General features: G+C 40.7%; 2 protein-coding genes across 4 annotated transcripts in view; both read left to right on the top strand.

The window, feature by feature from the left end:
- Positions 1 to 11,044, top strand: part of LOC141810286 (protein sidekick-1-like) — a 255,916-nt gene extending 244,872 nt beyond the window's left edge. For all 3 annotated transcript variants that reach the window (XM_074697693.1, XM_074697702.1, XM_074697686.1), the window contains 9 exons: positions 2,496 to 2,682; positions 2,771 to 2,908; positions 3,009 to 3,170; positions 3,429 to 3,554; positions 4,003 to 4,167; positions 4,622 to 4,759; positions 6,553 to 6,673; positions 6,865 to 6,994; positions 9,385 to 11,044. In XM_074697693.1, coding sequence (XP_074553794.1) covers positions 2,496 to 2,682; positions 2,771 to 2,908; positions 3,009 to 3,170; positions 3,429 to 3,554; positions 4,003 to 4,167; positions 4,622 to 4,759; positions 6,553 to 6,673; positions 6,865 to 6,994; positions 9,385 to 9,690 — 1,473 coding nt within the window. In that variant the 3' untranslated portion in view covers positions 9,691 to 11,044. The remainder of the gene's footprint in view (positions 1 to 2,495; positions 2,683 to 2,770; positions 2,909 to 3,008; positions 3,171 to 3,428; positions 3,555 to 4,002; positions 4,168 to 4,621; positions 4,760 to 6,552; positions 6,674 to 6,864; positions 6,995 to 9,384) is intronic.
- Positions 11,045 to 12,850: 1,806 nt separating this feature from the next.
- On the top strand, positions 12,851 to 18,842 carry LOC141787122 (uncharacterized). The gene is made up of 2 exons (XM_074665381.1): positions 12,851 to 13,086; positions 14,499 to 18,842. Exon 2 carries the CDS (start codon positions 14,578 to 14,580, stop codon positions 17,692 to 17,694), a length of 3,117 nt encoding a protein of 1,038 aa, XP_074521482.1. The 5' UTR covers positions 12,851 to 13,086; positions 14,499 to 14,577; the 3' UTR covers positions 17,695 to 18,842.
- Positions 18,843 to 19,381: the final 539 nt, after the last annotated feature.

The following is a 19,381-nucleotide window of genomic DNA, read 5'->3' as shown; positions in this document are numbered from 1 at the left end:
AAACAAACAAAAACACAGCACTGAAAACTGTTTACCTGAATCACTGAATATAAGCATGAAGAAAAAAAAAACCTTCAGCATTAACAGCTGCTGCATATCCAAATACAAAAAACCTTCCTAAACATCCCGGCTTAGTGAGATTGATATTTAGGTCTTAGTTTTTCATGTTGTTCTTAGATACTGAACCCCTGGGAAAAGAATTTGCTGTTTGATGGCATGTGGCATCAAAGTAAGTTGCAAAATAATCCTGTTACATAGTGCTGCTGGTGGTTTCTCCTTAATCACAGAGATCACAGGACACTGATAGGCCATTACAGGAAAATTCTGAAAGACAATCAGATCTTTATAAAGGACTCCTGTCATTTTTTAACAATTAAACAGACTGGATGTGTGTGCAGAGTTTTTTCTGCATGGTTAGCCTGGAGACAAAGTGGATTTTAATGTGTGTGTGTGCGTGTGTCATCTAGTGATGAATCTGTACAGTGTAAAAGCACAAGAAAAACAGACCAGTCATCATTCCTTCTGAACACTTAATCTGTGAAGTCACTGTACTCGACTGCTCATACATAACAAAATGCTACAGAAGAGGAAGATCTCCTTCTGAGTTGGTTCCAACACGCCTGGTTACTCTTGATTTGATGCGTTTCACATCTAAAGAGAATATCACACTGATGTCTGGTTTGAGTTGCTAGATCACCTTCCTAAAAATGTCATGTTCAATTGACAGTCTATTTGTACACTTGTTCATTAATTCATTCATTCATTCTGCCAGGTGATCAAACTTTATGAATTATACAGAATGTAAAAACAATTTTGTTGTGGGCTGAACAAGGCCAAAATCTCCATTCAGTCTCTGCTTTTTAAAGCTGAATTTTCATTACCTAATGGAAGTTGTAGCTAAAAATGTGGTTTGATTCACATTAATTTTTTTCAGAAAATTCAGAAAATTAGTAAACTAGAATTAAAAAACAAAACAGTCAACACTGAGCTTTAACCTCTGCTACTGCTTTCTCTGGCGTACACACGATACTTTATCTGATTTGTTTTTAATGACTGAGGATCCAGCGCCTCTGTAACCCAGCTGTGTGTGTGGATTTGATATGGCTGTCTGTGCTGGTGTTAAAGTAGGTCCCATGTCAAACCAAGCCTTTTTGCCAGACTCTGTTCTACAAGACACTGAAGGAGAAAAAAAAATCTTTTAGTTCAGCTGCAATTATACGACAGATTTAAAGCAAGTTGCAATATGCGTAAAGATCATCACTTTAGAGATGCACCTGTCCAGTACCATAAAGAGCTGGAGACAAGCTGTGTTGATGCATCAAGCAGATTTTATGACTGCATATGCATTTATATTGACTGTTTACAGGCAGTTTAGTTATAAAGTACGTTACTCATCTTTTCCCACTCCTTACATTCAGCCTGGTCTTACTGAAAGAATGTGACTGAGGGAGGCTACTACGTTAAAACCTCAGGATTTCTATAGTTCTTTTCGTTTTCACACTTCTCATAAAGTTATGTATTTATTTATATATTTTATATATCTCTCATATATACTTCTCATATATTATTCATGTTAGATAAAACTAATCCAAGTTTGAATAATTGTTCTCCCCAAGGTTCCCATGAAACCAAAGAAAGAATAATACTCAGGGATAAATAATACAGTCTGAACTTTAAATCTCCTTCTCTGAGAAATGAATTTAATTTTGGTACCACTCATTTGTAACATTTACAAACTTTAAGGTCTTAATATTGATACCATGATACCTAATGAAATAAGCTTGCAACTTGTAGGCTCAGTGTTATTATTACAGCATGATGTCATAAATGTTAAGGACAAAGGCTGTAATGAAAGACTGTAGAGAAAAATAGAGGAGGGAACTGCTACACAACATAATGTTGCACTATTTGTAATATTTTTTGGCCTATCTTGAATGACAGACCATGGATGATACAAAACTTTATAATGGTCTGGTTTTCATTCAAAAGTCATGGGTCAGATTTAAGATAGTTTAAAGGCTACACAGTGTTGTTTGCGGTGCTATGTTGAGAAATGAAACAAACGGTAAAATGTGTCTCAAGAGAATTCAATCCGACCTTAGTTCAAGCGTAGTGACCCAGAGTCTGAAGGATGAGAAAAAGATTGAAAACCTCTTTATTTAATGACATTTTGGCATGAACTGAAGGGAAAGTGTTTTATTTTGCGCTAGTCCCAAAAAAGTGGTATCTGAAAAAGGCAGTAATACCAACTTTACCTTCTTGTTAAACTGTCAACACCAAAACAAATCTCTGTAAAACCAACTTCTCCTCCTCGTAAAGAAGCACTTGTATTTTACACGGATCGATTAGAGGAGCTCAGGAGCCTCAGACAGAAAGTAAATACTATATATTGTGTGGAGAAATAAAGTGAGCGGGAGGAGAAAATGGGAGCAGTGGGAGCTGTTTGGAGAAAAAAACAGAGCCAGAGTTGTTGACAGTGTTTTGCTGTACTGCAGATCCACTACTGGGAGAGAGACAAGCAGAACCAGAGTGAGAAGGTTAAAGTGATTTTTATCCCAGACACCCGAGTGCACCTCACCAATCTGACCAGCTACACACCTTACCTTGTCACCCTGACGGCCTTTAACACGGCGGGAGACGGTCCACCCAGTGACCCCCGTGGGGCCCGCACTATGCAGTCTGGTGAGTAGTGCAAACATGCATCACAGTTATTCCCTCTGGTTTACTTTATTCCTCTGAATTCATCTCATGTCCTCTGTGTGTCCCACAGCTCCCAGTCAGCCCAGCTTCCTGTCCTTCTCAGAGGTAACAGGTGTGAGTGTCAATGTGTCCTGGGGAGCTCCTCTCACTCCAAACGGACAGCTGGAGGGCTACAGAGTCAACTACCTGCCCACTGCTCCTGTACAAGGTGTGTAAAAACATCCTTTTCCTCTCACACACGCACAGACACTTGTTGACAAGGACACTGACAAGACTCTCTTTCTTTGTTTGTGTGTTTGTGGGTTCAGGTGTGAGTAAAGTGGTGACCGTGGATGTAAGGGGCAGCTGGCAGCGCTGGCTGAAGGTTCGCGACCTGATGAAAGGAGTGACATACACGTTCAGTGTTCAGGCTCTCACCGTCAGCTATGGACCGCCTATACAGGCCAACCTCACCGCTCAGCCTGTGCAAGGTACTGTGGGTGGATGTCTGTAATTAATGCAGCACTCGCGCCTTATTCAATGCTGGCAGGAGAGTAGGGAGTGTGCTACTCAGGCGCTGCCTAGGTGCCCTTAAGCAAGGCATTGATTCCTGTTGGTGCAGATCCCCCCTGATATCTCTCCATCAGCGCATCAGCAAGTTTGTTTGTGCATGTGTGTATTTCCAGCTTTGTGTTCTTTCAAATAAAGCATGTACTCTGTGTGTTTGTGTGTGTGTGTGTGTGTGACAGGCTCCCCTGGCTCACCGATGGAAATGTCTATCACTAAGACATCTTCTGAGCTCACAATCCACTGGACAGAGGGAGACACCGGCGCAGCACCTGTCACTGGATTTGTTATTGAAGCTCGTCCTTCAGGTGAGCTCAGACACAGGTTGTCTCCTAACTTATCTGATACATATCTCAATATATGAATTAACTGCCATGAACTAAACTTCACTGAACTCAGCTTTCAAGAGAGTCATTACTACCTGCTGTGCAAATCAAACCTGCAGCAATTTTCTAATAAAGATTACTGGCAGAGGGACACAGAGACAGAAGCTGTTTGAACGCTGCAAGGTCTCATTGAAGACTCTGGTGTAATTCAGTGACTGATAACAGTAGTAACAGTTCTTTGATTAATAGAATTAACAATAATTATCATCATCACGTTGACTCATTTGTTATCACAGGAAAGGCATTCTGACATTTGAAAGGACGTCATTCACTGAATGTGTAGCACTTTCTCTTTTGTCCTGGTCTTGTCTGTCAAATTGTGATGATGTAACCTCACCCTCTGTCTCTCCCACTCTTCCCCCCCCTGCAGATGAAGGAGTGTGGGATTCCTTCATCAGACTCCTGCCTCCCAGCAGCAGGTCTGTTTCAGTGCCGCTGGAGCGCCTGAGGCCAGGGATCAGCTACGAGTTCAGAGTCATTGCTGTTAATCGCTATGGTTATGGACAGCCCAGCACACCCTCTGCTGCTCTGGCTGGTAAACACATCATCAGACACGGGCACACATGCACTCCTAGGGTGATATTACCCAATTTGTGTTTTTATTTTTGACTCTTTTTCTAGACAGTCAGAAATGCTGTGGAAAGCTACTCTGTTTCTTGACTTGCTTTTAAATATGCTGCCACCTAGAGGTGAAGTCTTGCAACTACAGTTGTTCAACTAAGAAAGAGCACAGCCCTGTTATTTCACACTTTAAACTTTTTTAATAGTCTGAATCATCAAAAAAAGGATAAAAACTCCCCAACATTGTTATTTGAACCTCTGCTAACTGATTTGAGGAGCAGCAGGGCGAGTGATGAGACAGAAAAGACTTCATGGTCTCTTTAAAGAGGACAAAGAAAACTGGAAAAAGAAAGATTGACAGAACCCTCATGTGTGTTTGTTTTTCTTCTTCTCCTGGGCTCATTTGTAACCCCTGCATCTCTTCACAGCGCTGTCGGAGCGTCCCTTCTACGAGGAGTGGTGGTTCCTGCTGGTCATGGCTCTGGTGGGGCTCATCCTCATTCTGGTCCTGGTCTTCACACTGCTGCTGCATGGACACAACACCAAGTACAAGGCCTGTGGTACAGGTGTTTACCTTTGACTTACCGGTGATGTGTTGTTTTACAAAATGTTTATTTGCAAATGATGCGTCCTCCTCCTCTCAGCGTCATTGCTGAAAGGTTCACAATACACACCCGTCACTAATCTATTTCTGAATTTATTCTCTGAAGTTGAGACACACATTACTTAACTTAAAACATGTAGAGTGAAACTGCCTCCAGCAGTTTTGTTCCTGCAAGACAGTTTCCACTTGTGAGGCTGTACTAGAAAGCACAAACAAGGTCAGCCTTTTTCCTTCAAGGCAAACAGCACCCTGAAGCATCTCAGGAAAACTTCCCTCCCTGAAGCCCAGCAGTAATTTCACTGGGGTTCAGAATATGATTAAAAAATGGTAAAAAAAAAAAAAAAAGAAAAAAAAAAAGCTTAGATTTAAGAATTCTGTTTGGGCAGCTTTGACTCATACAGGGACTGATTAAAGGTCTGAGAAGTAAATGACACTGGGATACACATGGAGCTAATCTTTCTAAGTCTGATGCAGACATTTCTTCCGTGTTTACAACAAGAATATTGTTCCAGCATATTCTCCCTATGTTTCCAAATAAAGGGTTCAGTGTTTTCACTTCAGAAACAGGTGAAAAAATTTGGTCTTTTTCTATTGATAAAGAGGGGCTCTGTGGTTAAGTGGTGGAATGGTCTCAGTCGAAAGGCTGACAGCTCCAGCCACATGTTGATGTGTCATTGGGCAAAAGACCAAACCCCAAATAGATCCTGCTGTTGATCAGAAGTGTGTTAATGTGTATGAATGAGATTAGTGCAAACTGATAGTCCATTATCGGTCTTTGTGAATGCAATGTCTTTAGTTTCCTGTTTAATGCAAAGAAAATAAAATGAGGTACATTAGAAAGATCATACTTAACACATATGCTTGAGCTTTAATTATTTAGGTCATGAAAGTCAGAAAAAATCTGACCTACCTTACAGAGCTTCATCTTCTAATTCCTATTCCATTACTTTTCATTAAATTTCCAGTTTGAGCTGAAATGCGATGTAGATTTGTGTACTTCCTCTCTTTTAGCAATCCCAAAAAGAGCAATACAAACCCCCAGCTTTTTAAATCTGATCTGTTCTTTAGGATTTTAGCCTGAACCCACTACACAAGGTTGATCAGGGAGATCAGCAGCCAGAAACTAGGAGACACAGAATCTCAAGCTTGCCCGCTGATGTGTTTCGAGAAAAAAAAAACAACAACAACCCACATCTCATTAAACTTGCAAACTGTAATCCTTTTCCAAACTGTGACTGCAGATTTTTCAATATCTTCTCTCTTACACTTCCTGATGTCCTTGGCTGTATGTGCTGCAGTGTGTTTGTGGGTGGGATGGTGGGCGTGTGCGTGCACATGAGTTTTAACATCTGTAATTCAAAGTTATCCCTGTAGAGTGTGGGTTACATCAGACCAGCTGTTAATCAGAGCTGCCAGGGAAACATTGGCACAACTTCTGGGCAGCAGAGTGATGAAACACATTCAGGGTGCTGCAGGAGGCTGGATGAATGAACCGAGTGTAGAGTGATCAGGGGTCGGCGAGCAACAGAAAATGACTTGTTTTGTCTTGAGTCTTTGCATTGATCCTTTATTTGATTTAAATTTGTGAGTAGATAAGAAAATAATTCACTGTGGTGTCCTCTGAATGCCACTGTGAGCCCCCAGCTCTTTTTGCCCTGAGAGTGTGCTGGATACACAGTGATGAAATAAGACATTTGTTAAGTTTCACAGAGAAACTCTAATATATTTTCTCATTGTCGATGTTTTTTGCTTCAGTGAAGCACATGTCCACAGCAGAGGAGTCAGTGACGCTGGACAATGGAGGTTTCACTGCTCTAGAGCTAAACAGCAGATCACTCAATGCCAAGAGCTCCTTCCTGAAAAAGAATGGGACCAGGTGTGCACTCTCTCATTAACAGACACACACACACACACACACACACACACACACACACACACACACACACACACACACACACACACACACACACACACACACACACAAAATCACACACACATCTTTCTAGATAAGTGAAGTGTGAGATTATTTACATGTTACATTTGTTGCTGATGAATTTGTTTGTTCAGGTCTCCTCCCAGGCCGAGTCCAGGCGTTCTTCACTACTCTGACGAGGACATTTGTAACAACTACAACGGTGCCGTGCTCACTGAGAGCACCACACTCACGGAGAAACCCACCGAGGTCTCTGAGTCAGAGGTAGAATGAATCTTTCTGTCTTTCTCAGTGTTAGTTTGATGAAATGTGTTTGTTAAATCTCAACGTGTCACGTCAGTGTGCATGGCAAGAGACAGGTTTGCTTGGCATTTCTTTTTCTCTTTTCACTTCTCTCTTTTTCTTTCTATCTATACTTTTGTGTTATGGCAAAGATGCCAAAAATAAACAAGACAACACAAAGAGGTACACTGCAGTAGTAAATAATGGTACTTAATACAGAGCCGCACAGTATGATATGCAGAAGTGGGCACAGTTTGACTCTGATAACCGTTACTCCAGTGACTTTGTAAACATTCAGTCTGTCTTTGGTTTGGGATAAATAACAGTAATGTTAACTGTATCATTATGACCTGTTAAAAGTCAGACCCCACCCCCTCTTAAATGGGTCCCCTCAATTCAAGTCCAGTTAAAAATGTAATCCTCTACATTATATTCAACAAGATCCATGGATTGCTTCAAAAAAGCCAATGCACAATGTAAGAGCAGGGTTTGGATCCTTCTTCCTCAGGTAGAGACAAAATCCATTGTGGGAGATCCAGTCTTTGTCCCAAATCACTGATTTTGCGCTCACACTTACTATTTTAATTGCAAAAGAGCATTGACACTGACAGTTGGAAAAATGTAGTGCAGTTTGATTTCTCTGCCAGTGCACTGAAAACAGTCGTAAAGCTGAGAGTGGAACAGTGGACACTTCCCACTCTCCGTGGTTGCCATATTCAAACAATGGTTGATGATTGATGGTTGCAACTGATGAACAACAGAAAACACGTCAACTGTTGTGAAATGCCATTGTAATTTTCAGTTAGTCTGAGGCTGCAGTGTTTGATCTGGGACAACACTACCCTGTCAGATTTCCTGCACTGCTTCAGTGAGTGAATAGTGCATGCAGTGCACTTCATGTGAGGGTACTTACAGAAGTACTGAATTTAACACAGCCTCAGTCTCCCATCACTGTTGAACCTTGTAAAACACGTCAGTCAGTGGCACACTGGCGCCGCCTGGTGGCAACAAACAGGTTTTAAACAAATTCCCTCAGTCCATGGCCCCTGATGTGTGATCTAAAATATCAGAAGTGGAGCCCTGCAGCTTGAAAATTATAGCACTGGAGGAAATCAAATTTAATAGAAGTTTAGGGTTTCAATAATCTTTTTTTTTAACAGATATGTTTATTGCTTTTTTCCTTTTTTTCATAAACAACCAACAACAGAACCCACAAAATACACAAAAAGCTCAGCGCAACATTGGTCTACACACATCCGTTACAAGTACTGTAAACAAAATAAAGCGTGCAAGTACAAAGAAGACACAATTCGTAGGGTCCTTTCTTACTATTCATATTATTCTTTTTTCCCCCTTAAAACAAGGCAGAGTCCATATTTAGTCCAGTGCAATATTTGCAAGGGTTGAAGTAACAGTAGAGCCTGAGAATCGAAGATATGGAGTCCATATTTTCAGGAACTGTCTTTTTGTTGAGTGAAGCATACAAGTCAGATATTCAAGAGGAAAACATTCCAAAATAATCTTATTCCAGTTTGCTTTGGATGGTGGTTTTTCACTTATCCATGACAAAAAGATATTTTTCCTTGCAGCATATGTAAGAATATCATACAGTCTGTTACAGCAGGTACCAACAATACCATCCTGACACGGGTGACCCAAAAGCAAAGAGACAGGATTCAAACTAAGAGATATACCACATTTTTTTTCCATATCTTGTACAATTCCAACCTAGTATGCATGAATTGTAGGGCAAAACCAAACACAGTGTGTATAGGTCCCCTCTGAAATTTTACATTTTGGACACAGAGATGAAGTTTGGGGATTCATTTTATTTATTTTAGAATTTTGAATTGTAGCACAATAATATGTTTTTTAATTATTATTATTCAATATTTCAAGTTAGTGATCAAAAAAACACTAGTAATAAATTGATAAATAGACCCAGAAGGAATATGTCTTAGCTTTAGTAGTAGTATTAACTAACAAATGCAATACATTTTGACCACAACTAACCCATAACCACTGAAAAGTGGACCTCTATATACTTTAATTTTGATTTACCCACACCTGTATGCAGCATGGGATTCAAGTAGAGATTCAGTTAATACTTAACACAGGACAAGTCAGACCAATGTTCTTCTTATACATCCCTGCACTAGCTGGTAAAACACTCCTGCCAAACACAATGAGGATATGTTTGATGAAAGGGAAAGCAGAGGTGGGATTCTGTGTGCTGTATGTTTTTTCCTCCTATTTTCTCACTTGTTAAAAAAAGAAGAGAGTTGAAGGTTTGTGATCAATGCTTTGTAAAATATAAGAGAAATAACCTGTCAAAGCATATGAATATTGACCTTTGCTGTGTTTGTATTCAGTTAACAGACAGCGACTACGAGGACGAGCAGCCTAAGCACTCTTTTGTCAACCATTACATGAGTGACCCGACCTACTACAACTCCTGGAAGCGGCAGCCCAAAGGCCTTAAAGCAGCCAGCTCTCCTTTTCCCTACGAGGAGTGTGCCACAGCTGACACAGAGCCCTACTACCAGACAGTGGTCACCCAGCACAGCACGGGTGGGGCGTACACACCCACAGGGCAGCCCGCACACACACACGTCAACCCACACACCAACCCACCGGGGTCACGCACACCTGTGACGGGATTCTCTTCGTTTGTTTGACCCCAGAGACAAAATCTGCACAAATTAAAACACACTAATACACAAAAATGAAGCAGTGGGCTGGAGTGTGTTTGGACTAAAGGAGACAAAGCTTGCAAAGGGGGAGGACAAGGGGAGGAGACGTGGGACAGACTCAATGCCCCAATGACTGAAGCTCCACTTCTCACTCGCCTTCTCCCCTGGTGCACCAAGATCCTCACTGTGTCGACAGGCGTGTCTGCTCTTTAAAGCTTCTGTGTCACTGTGCTCACACACACACACACACACACACACATTAACTATTACACATACCTGATATTCTTGCCTGTTCAAAGGACTCCATCGAGAGCTGAAAGTGAAGGCTACTTGATTCTACTTGATTGTGTAATTGAGCTGTTGGAATCTGGAATTTCTGCACAACGCTTTGTTTTTCTGTATTTTCACTTAAGTGCACAAACACATGTACGCGCTCATTCTTACAGGGGGAGAGGATTATTGAAAGACGGTACAGAGAAGAGCAGCTTTCATCAAATGACTGGTTCTTGGGCACATACAGAGCTTTAGAATCTCACTGCAGAGGACGATAAAAAGTTAGAGTCGATAATCACTGTTTTGAACTTGATGAAGGACAGGGGGAGTGTGGGAGCTGGGTGCTCACAGCTTAAGGCACTCAAAGTGAAAGCAGTGTGTGATGTTTGCGTTTGGAATATATGAAAACAAGTTTTTATTGTCTAATGCCTGTTGTCAGCGCTCCTTACCCCACAGCCTCCCAAGCCATAGAATTGCACTGAGCCCGACCCTACACATTTCAACTTAATCCTGTCCAAAATTTAATTTTTTACAAGTTTGAGTGTGTTTGAGTGTGACATGCGTGTGTAGGAGCCTGCTCATCTATCTCTCTGTTGTTCATCACTAAGAGAAGTGTGCCATTGTAAGTATGTTTGTATTTTTAAGAAGGATTTTGTACAAGGAAACTGTTTTTATGTGTGTGCTGTTGTTTGTAGTTTGGCCATGTTTTTTGTAATTCAAAGGTAAGAGGAGGAAAACAGCACTTAAGGAGTCTTCAGTGACTTACTGACAGTAGAGGAGAAGGTGGAGACTGTTGAAGAGGATCATCCACAATCATGAGCAGTGAATGGGTGAAGAATAATACCACAGGATATTTAACAGAATCATTCTTGTTGAAATCAAGTGTGATTGAACTTTAAATCACAAGTCCCCTTTGTCTGCAGTCAGATTGACACGTGGACTTTGTACTTCTATTCAGATGCACACAAAAACCATTGTATATTTTTTTTCTCTCGTGTATAATTTGAAGATTCCCCTGCCTCACTCTGCCACGCTTGTTTTTGAGTCCCATACAGTGTGTGAATAAATGGTCATTGTTTACCAGTGTGTCTTTGTGCTCTGTTGTAGTCCTGGCACAGTGAACACACTTCTTTGGATCTTCCCCTTCATCACTTGAACTAAATTAAAGATTATTTATTTATTTTATTCTATTTTATTTATTTCATTCTATTATAAATATAAAATCCTACAAAGAAAAAATAAAAGATCCCCAAAACTGAATGAAAAGGAGCAGAAAGAAGAAAAACTCTTATTGTATCTGCCCCTTCTTTCACAGGATACAAATCAAACAATCACATAACAATAATATAAGAAAGTAACACAATGATATAAGAAAATAAGATGTGCCTTAACATTGTGTACAGTAACTGCCTCACTAACTTTAAAAGACGCCACTGGACTCTGCTAACCCACACTGCTGGTGTCACAGCTGTCTTTGACTTGGTGTCAAAAGCGTGGAAGGACCGTGGCTTTATCAGGAGTTATCCATTGATTGTTACTCAGTGTTTCAGTGTTGTGAGAATTTCACTGAATGAAGTGGTGCTTTCCAGGAAACAGAGAGCAGCTATCAGCTGAATAATTAAACAGTTATGTAAGAGAGAACCCAGCAGAGACAAAGTTCATTCTCTGTCACGGAGGCGTACACCTTACAGCCTGCCATGATGTTAAATAAAGGCTCTGTAGTCCAAATTACTAAAAATAGTTAGTGTTAGCTCCAGGAGAGGGTATGTTATCTTTTGTCTCTGTTTTATGTTGTTTGTCCATGACATTTCTGCCTGAAACATTATACAGTGGGGGAATTAGAATGGTGCTGTGAGATAATATTTGACATGTACATAGTTGTATAAAAAAATGTTTTAAAAAAAAACTCCTGGAGTTCATTAGGTCTGAAAATGCATTATCAACACATTTATCAATGGATGATAGTGAGTAACTTTTGACAGCTGCTTAAAACTTTTAGTTGTCATGGTATATGTTATCCACAAAATGTATTCTACATTCTTTAGGATTACTTTCACAAAAAATAAAGGGTGCATAAATGTATTTTATTATTATTATTATTATTATTATTATTATTATTATTATTATTATTATTATCAATAATAATAAAAATAATAATTATTATTATTATTATTATTATTATTATTGTTGTTGTTATTATTATTATTATTATTATTATTATTATTATTATTATTATTATTATTATTATTATTATTATCAATAATAATAATAATAATAATAATAATAATAATCTGTATATTTAGGCATGTGTAGAGATTCTTAAATTGTGTAAAAAAAACATAATTTGCCATCTCAGCATCTTTTTACTCTTGAATCCTATATTTTTTTTAAATAATTGAGTTATGTATTTTTTTTATGAAATGATATTTTCATGTAACTTACTTTAAATTCATAATTATTACTCAAAGGTTAAAATGAAATAGATTGTTGGACCCTGACATACCCCTGTCACTGTTGATACAGGGTCTGACACAGGGTTTGAACTGGGGGAGCCCTTTTTTTTAAACATGCGCACCAAGACTTTTTAACTCACACGTATGCGCATATTTTATTACCCATATATGGCCAATAACGGGTTTATACAGAAAAAAAATCCACTACTACCACAGCAATTGCCTGATAGTGTATTAAAAATGTCCGGGAATTTTTCTGTTGACATGACCTCTAAGTGACAGGGCCTGACAGTCGGTCCTTTAGACTTGCCAATGTGTCAACGGCTGGAGTTACGGCTGTGTGTGTCCTCCAACAAGCAGGAGGCAGTATGGGGCGGTGTCACATCTATCCCGGGAAATCACTTTGGATTCCGGAAGAAGAAGCGCCAGCATGGCGGATACACTATCCACCTTCTGTGCTGATTGTTAACAGTGATCATCTTGTGTCTTATATGTAGACCAGAAACAGATGAACCCAGTGGTGTTGTAGTGGTCTGTATCAGCAGACCTTCACGGCTCTTGCTGTCCGGCGCGGCTCTGGAATAACGCGGACGTTACAGCGCACAGTAACGTTAGCAGCCAGCACACGTCGTGACTTGTGACCCCCTCTGATTTTGTGAGTTTTTGCTCCATCATTTACTTGTACCTTAATACTTATCTCTGTATTACTGCGCTGAGTGTGAGGCGACACATAGTGGGGAGTATTAGCTTGACGTAGGAGCAGACGGAGGTCTCTATGATGCTCTTAGTTTAACGGTGCGGTTAGAAACCAAACATCAGCATAACAGAGGTAGCTGGTGTGGCTTGTGTTTGTGACAGTGAACGCTTATGGTCTTAATCAATCCACTACGGTTATCCATGACTGAAAAAAGAGCTGACAGTTATTCAGCTATTACCGTGATTCAATAACAATAAAATCTCTCAACCACTGAAAGGACCACGAAGGCCCCCACACCTTTACAGGGACATAGAAAGTGAAGGTTCCTCGAAAGTGAAGGTTCGTCGGTAAAAAAGGGCATAGATAGAGAAAGTAGTGCCTGTCTATTTGACATATAGTTATCTACGCCACTTAAATGCCTGCTTTATGTCTGTTAGGAGTTAAAGACGTGCATTTAAAAACCTGCCTGAGGTAGCTAGTAGAATTGCATCATCAAAATATTATGACAAAAGATAATCTCCACTCCATGCTCTGTCTTACTGTACATTCCATGTCCAGTCACTGTTATTCTTTTCTTGCTTTAAAAGTGTTAATTAAAAAAGAAAACTGGTCGGTATGATAATAGTAAGATGTCCCGATCACCTTTTTTTTTTGCTCCCGATCCGATTCCGATTGTTTTATTATATTTCGAGTATCTGCCGATCCCGATATTTCCCGATCTAATCTTTCAGCAATGCATTAGGAAAAAAGGAAAAGAAAAAAACTCCTACAAGTTGTCCTTTGAGTTTTTTTTAATCATTATTTTATTTAAATGAAGGTATCATTCTAGCCAACATGGATATAGCTTTTTTTTCTCCACTTAGTGCAGCATTGGATCAACAAAATTAAAAATAAAGCTTCTCAGTGTTGCACCACAAGATTACCTTGTATGTGTGTGACAATAAGGTTGTAATTTCTTGTTTGCAATATCGTTGTACTTGTCATAATGACAAATAAAGTTATATTCTAAAATGAATGATGATGTTCTATTATACACATTTTGATTAAAAACAAGAGCTAAGGCCCCAGGTCTTTTCCGATTCTGTCTCCCCGATCTCCGGTAGTTAATAAAATGACCCGATTCCGATCACGTGATCGGATCAGGACATCCCTAGTAAGTTTACTAACTACAGTTGTTTCCTTTTTTCAAACTGCTGTCCAACTTCTACTACACGGTGAAATATCCAGACCCTGGTTCTCTAGGTCTGCCAAGTTAGAAAAACAGCTGCCAGATACAACAGAGCTGTGTTTTCTTCAAGAGTGATGTGTTTGTCTTTCATTTGTTGTAGAAATCTTACTTCTTTTCATTTTTCCACCTCTGTTTTTCCTAGACTGGCTGAGTGGGAGCCTGGGAACTGGCTCTGCCCCAAGTCAAAGAGTATTAAGCCTTAACACTTACCAAGGTCCACAATGGATGAAGTGACTGTGGAGGTCGATGAGGAAGTGACAAAACAGGACTTCTCTTTGGAGCCGCTGCCAGAGCCCCTGCTGATAATCCTATCCCCACCTCCACCGTTTTTACCTGTGCCTAGGAGACCAGCCATCTTATGGCACAAGTGGCTCAAATCTTTTGAACACTATGTGGAAGGTCTGAATGAACATGAGCTCAGCGATACCACTAAGTGTTTGCTCTTGCAGAATTGCCTCGGTCCAGAGGGTCAGCGTATCTTCTCCATACTGACCGCGAGTGAAACCACCTACAAGGCAGCTGTTTCAACCCTGACTCTTTACTTCAACTCCAGTCAGACCTCTCAGAAGTACCGTCTTAAATTTCATCAGAGGGCTCAGGAGCCTGGAGAAACTGTCTATCAGTTTGTGTGTGTGTTAAAAGACCTTCTGAAGCCCTGCAACTATGGAGGCCCACAAGAAAAGCTTATCTTGGATCAGCTGATTGAGAAAACAAACTGCCCACAGCTCAGAGACAGGCTTCTCTTAGAGAGAGGAAGACTAACCTTGGACAAAGCTTTAGTCATCGCTAAAGAAGTCGAGCCTTCTTTAGATGAAGGTGAAATGTTTGGTATACACGAGGTCAGTGTAGATATTGCAGATGACTTTGACCCTCCTGTTGTAAAGAGGAAAAGAGGGCGACCCCGGAAAGAAGAGAGCAGGGCAAAAACTGTAGCAAAACCATGCATGACAAATAATTCAAAAAGAACATCGAAATTTAACGACAACTATTATTACACAAACAACAAGCTGTATTTTACTGATGATGAGCCAAACAGCTCCGATAAAGGTAATGACACTAATCCGCCCCATGAAAAATCCAGCAGTGAAACTGTAGATAATGATGATTTGGTTCTTTCTTCACCTCTAATGGTTGAAAAGGAAGTCTCTGACAAAGCAAGTGAAGGGGTTAATAACGAGGAGGAGGATGAAGAGGATGAAGACTTTGAAACACCCAAACTAAAGGGTCCCTACTGTCCACTCTGTGTGAACCGACGCTTCAGAGATGCACACAAACTGGCCAGACACATGAGAACGCACACCAAAGAGAAACCATTCAGCTGCCCCGTCTGCACAGTGACCTTCAGTCAGTCGTATCACATGACCCGGCACATGAGGAACCAGCATGGTGCAGGTCCCCACGTCTGCTCCACATGTGGGGAAAGTTTAGGGAGTCACTCAGAGCTGCAGAGCCACAAGAGGACACATGGACCCAGAGTTCTGTCTTGTCCTGCGTGTTTTGAAAACTTTACCAGGGAAGGTGCGTTTTTAACCCATCTGATGTCCCACAGTAAAGACCAGTGCGACCAGTCAGAGGAGCTGAGTCCTCTGGAAAACGAAGGAGTTAACACAAGCGAAATAAACCAATCATATGAAGAGGATAATCATGAGAGTGACAACTGCAGTGATGATGCTGCTGAGATGGATGCTAACTCTCGTGATGATGACTCTCAGGTAATAGGGTCTGAAGTAACGGTTAAGACAGAAGTTCAGGACCTGGATGAAGCTGAATATGGAGGCACACAAAAAGAAGTCACCTCAAAGGGGAAATCCAAAGATCATGTCTGTCCCATCTGTGTGAACAGACGATTCAGAGGGCAAAACAAGCTCGCCAGACACATGAGGACCCACACAAAGGAGAAACCATTCAGCTGCCCCATCTGCTCTTTAACCTTCAGCCAGTCCTACCACATGACCCGACACTTGAGGAACCAGCACGACCTGGGCCAGTACATCTGTACAAAGTGTGGGAAAAGTTTAGGAAGCTGGCTCGAGCTGAAAGAACATAAAAAGACTCATGCTGTTGAAGGGCTGACCTGTCTTGCGTGTGACAAACAGTTCAAGGAGAAGGCTGAGCTTGTGAGCCACCTCAAAGTACACAAGAAAGTTACTAACCCTCGAAGCCTCGCCTGTGGGGATTGTGGGAAAGTGTTTGGTAGAATGTATCATTTGAAAAGACACCTCATGTCCCATCGCAAGGCTGCAAAGGGCGAGTGTTACACATGCCCCGATTGTCAGAAGATCTTTGCCTTCCCAGAAGACCTCAACAAACACCTGGAGATTCACGTCAAAGAAAACAATGGGACGTGTCCAAAATGTAATTCAAAGTTCAACAGTCCTGAAGATCTGGAGGCACACATGGGGGAACACGAGAAGTCATACCCCTGCAGCACCTGTGGGAAGAAGTTTAAGGTAGAGTATGCCCTGAAGAAGCATGAGCAGAGCCACCAGGATGAGCAGTACTATTGTTCACTGTGCCGCAAACACTTCACCAAGCTGTCTCACTACAAGAGGCACATCATGGTCCATGATCGACGGGAGTGCAGATGTCCACATTGCGACAGTGTCTTTCTGCAGTTAACTGCTTTTAAATATCACCTGCGAACGCATACGGAAGAAAGACCCTATCAGTGCACCTGTTGTATTGAATCCTTTGAGGAGAAAGAGGATCTGGATCAACACTGCCTCAAACACAGGAAGTTTAAGAAGGAGCGTCCGTACTCGTGCACTCGCTGTGACAGCGCCTTCTCTATGCTGATCGAGCTGACCGAGCACATGACCTCACATGAGGGTGAGCAGCCAATGAACTGCCCCATCTGTGGCAAGACCTTCCTGAACAAGAACAAACTGGAGAAGCACCTGAGCATCCACACAGGGGAGAGACCTCACCTCTGTTCTATCTGTGGGGACGGCTTCCCCTCAGCTGCCAGCCTCAAGCTTCACGTTCACATCCACACTGGCGAGAAGCCCTTCAGCTGCTCGCAGTGTAGCAAGAGCTTCAGGTCATCCAGCGGGCTGCGGCTGCACAGCAAGCAGCACTTGGACGTGCGGCCCAGCTACGAGTGCCCTGAGTGTGGAAGAACTTACGGCCGCATGACAGAGCTGAAGATGCACCAGCGCTACCACACAGGAGACAAACCGTATGCCTGCACCTGCTGCAGCAAACGCTTCATCAGTAAAGACAAACTGAACGTTCACATGAGGGTTCACACAGGGGAGAGGCCATACTCCTGCCCCCACTGTGGACAGACTTTCACACAGACTGGGGACAGAAACAGACACATCAGTAAATACCACTAGTACCAGAAGCTGAGGTAGTAGTTTGTGGTTTTGCATGTTGGGGCCTCAACGGTAACCAGGGAGAGCTGAGTGCCCGCTGTACCTGAGAGCCCAGTTAAAGGACAGAACTACACAAAAGAATCCAGCTCAGCTCTTGAAGCTTCCTGCATTTTTCAAACACTATAAAGATGATCAAGCTTTATTATGCAAATTTGGCCTTACATGAAAATTTCATGCACATAAATTTACTTAACTTTAGACTCCCCCTTTTTAATTTTAAATCTCATATCTTATTGTTTTATCTGTTGCTCTGCAGCACTTTGAGATTCTTCGAATATCAAGTGCTTTACAAGTAAAATTTAATAACTTTGGAGCATTTGATTTGTTTGAGAGGGAGAAAACTAATATATTTTCTGTCATGTTGAAAAGATGGTATTCCACATCAAAACAACGGTTTTTCTTTTGCTGCTTCTTGTCTGACGTTAAAGACTGTTGGCTACCACAAAACCTTTTTTTTTTTTTCAATCATTGTACAAGTGTGTCATAGGTTCTGAGCTGTTTATGGGAACCTATATTGATGCTTAAATTCGGCAGAACTTGTGGCTTGTCTGTGCAGTTTGAGCAGTGAATATTGCCAGATTGTCACTTTTGTCACCTTCTTACCTGGACTTTTGTTACATCAGCTCTTCACTGGCTCTGCATGAGGGTTCATCTCTTTCACCCCTGTGCCTGACTTAACCTGAACTCAAGCCTTGCTCATTCAAACACTAACTCACCAACAGACATACACGTCCTGCAGTTTATTTTATTCTGCAGAAGCCAAACTTTTTTCCACAGTTTGCTTTAAAGGTAGGTAATCCTCACCTGATCATATCAATACCAAGCAGATATAACCATGGTTACTTAAATCACACTACAAGCTAATACAATACAAAAGTATTTCTCTTACATTATCAGATGTAATATTAACATGTTTCACTTTTTCAACCTTTAGCTCTTTTATAGTTTTCCATTTATTTTGTACCAGTGCTCGAAGAAGTGCCATAAAATGAAACTCTTACTTGTGTAAGGACGTGTACAAACAAAGCTTGTAAACATAAATGTGAGCTGCATCATTATATTCACCTCCAGTCAGATGCTTGTCAATCAGGTGTACATACAAAAAACAAATAAACAGTTTTTTTGTATGTCTCTGGTTGTATTATTGCCTGCGCTTATTCACATGCTGCTGTATATATACTTAACAAACAGAAAACAGTAAGGGTAATCACAGATAAAGATATTTCCGGAAATATTGGGAAATTCTTCCCTCATTTCATTATTTATCAAATACTGTATGAAACTCACGAGATTAGCAAATGCAATAACACTTTTATTATGTGCAGAGGTGCTGCTTAAACCAAAGCATTGAGGTTCTAAAAACTGTTGAAATCAGAAGAGCAAAACACTAATAGCCAGTCAAACAAGATCAATTTGTGAGATTAAGTATAATATTCATAATATTATATATATTTAACATCACGAAGCATTTTTGCACCACATTGCTTCACAGGAATATATATATATATATATATATATATATATATATATATATATATATATATATATATATATATATATATATATATATATATATATATATACATACACACACACACACACACACACACACACGCACACACACACGCACACGCACATGCAAACTAAA

This window comes from Halichoeres trimaculatus, unplaced genomic scaffold, assembly GCF_033239565.1.
Source record: "Halichoeres trimaculatus isolate MK-OKI-2021-1 unplaced genomic scaffold, fHalTri1.1 fHalTri1_scaffold_2, whole genome shotgun sequence".
NCBI classification, from domain to species: domain Eukaryota; kingdom Metazoa; phylum Chordata; class Actinopteri; order Labriformes; family Labridae; genus Halichoeres; species Halichoeres trimaculatus.
This window is presented reverse-complemented; position numbering and strand designations above follow the sequence as displayed.

Excerpts from the sequence above, each read along its gene's own strand:
- LOC141787122 (XM_074665381.1), top strand. The coding sequence starts at position 14,578 with ATGGATGAAGTGACTGTGGAGGTCGATGAGGAAGTGACAAAACAGGAC.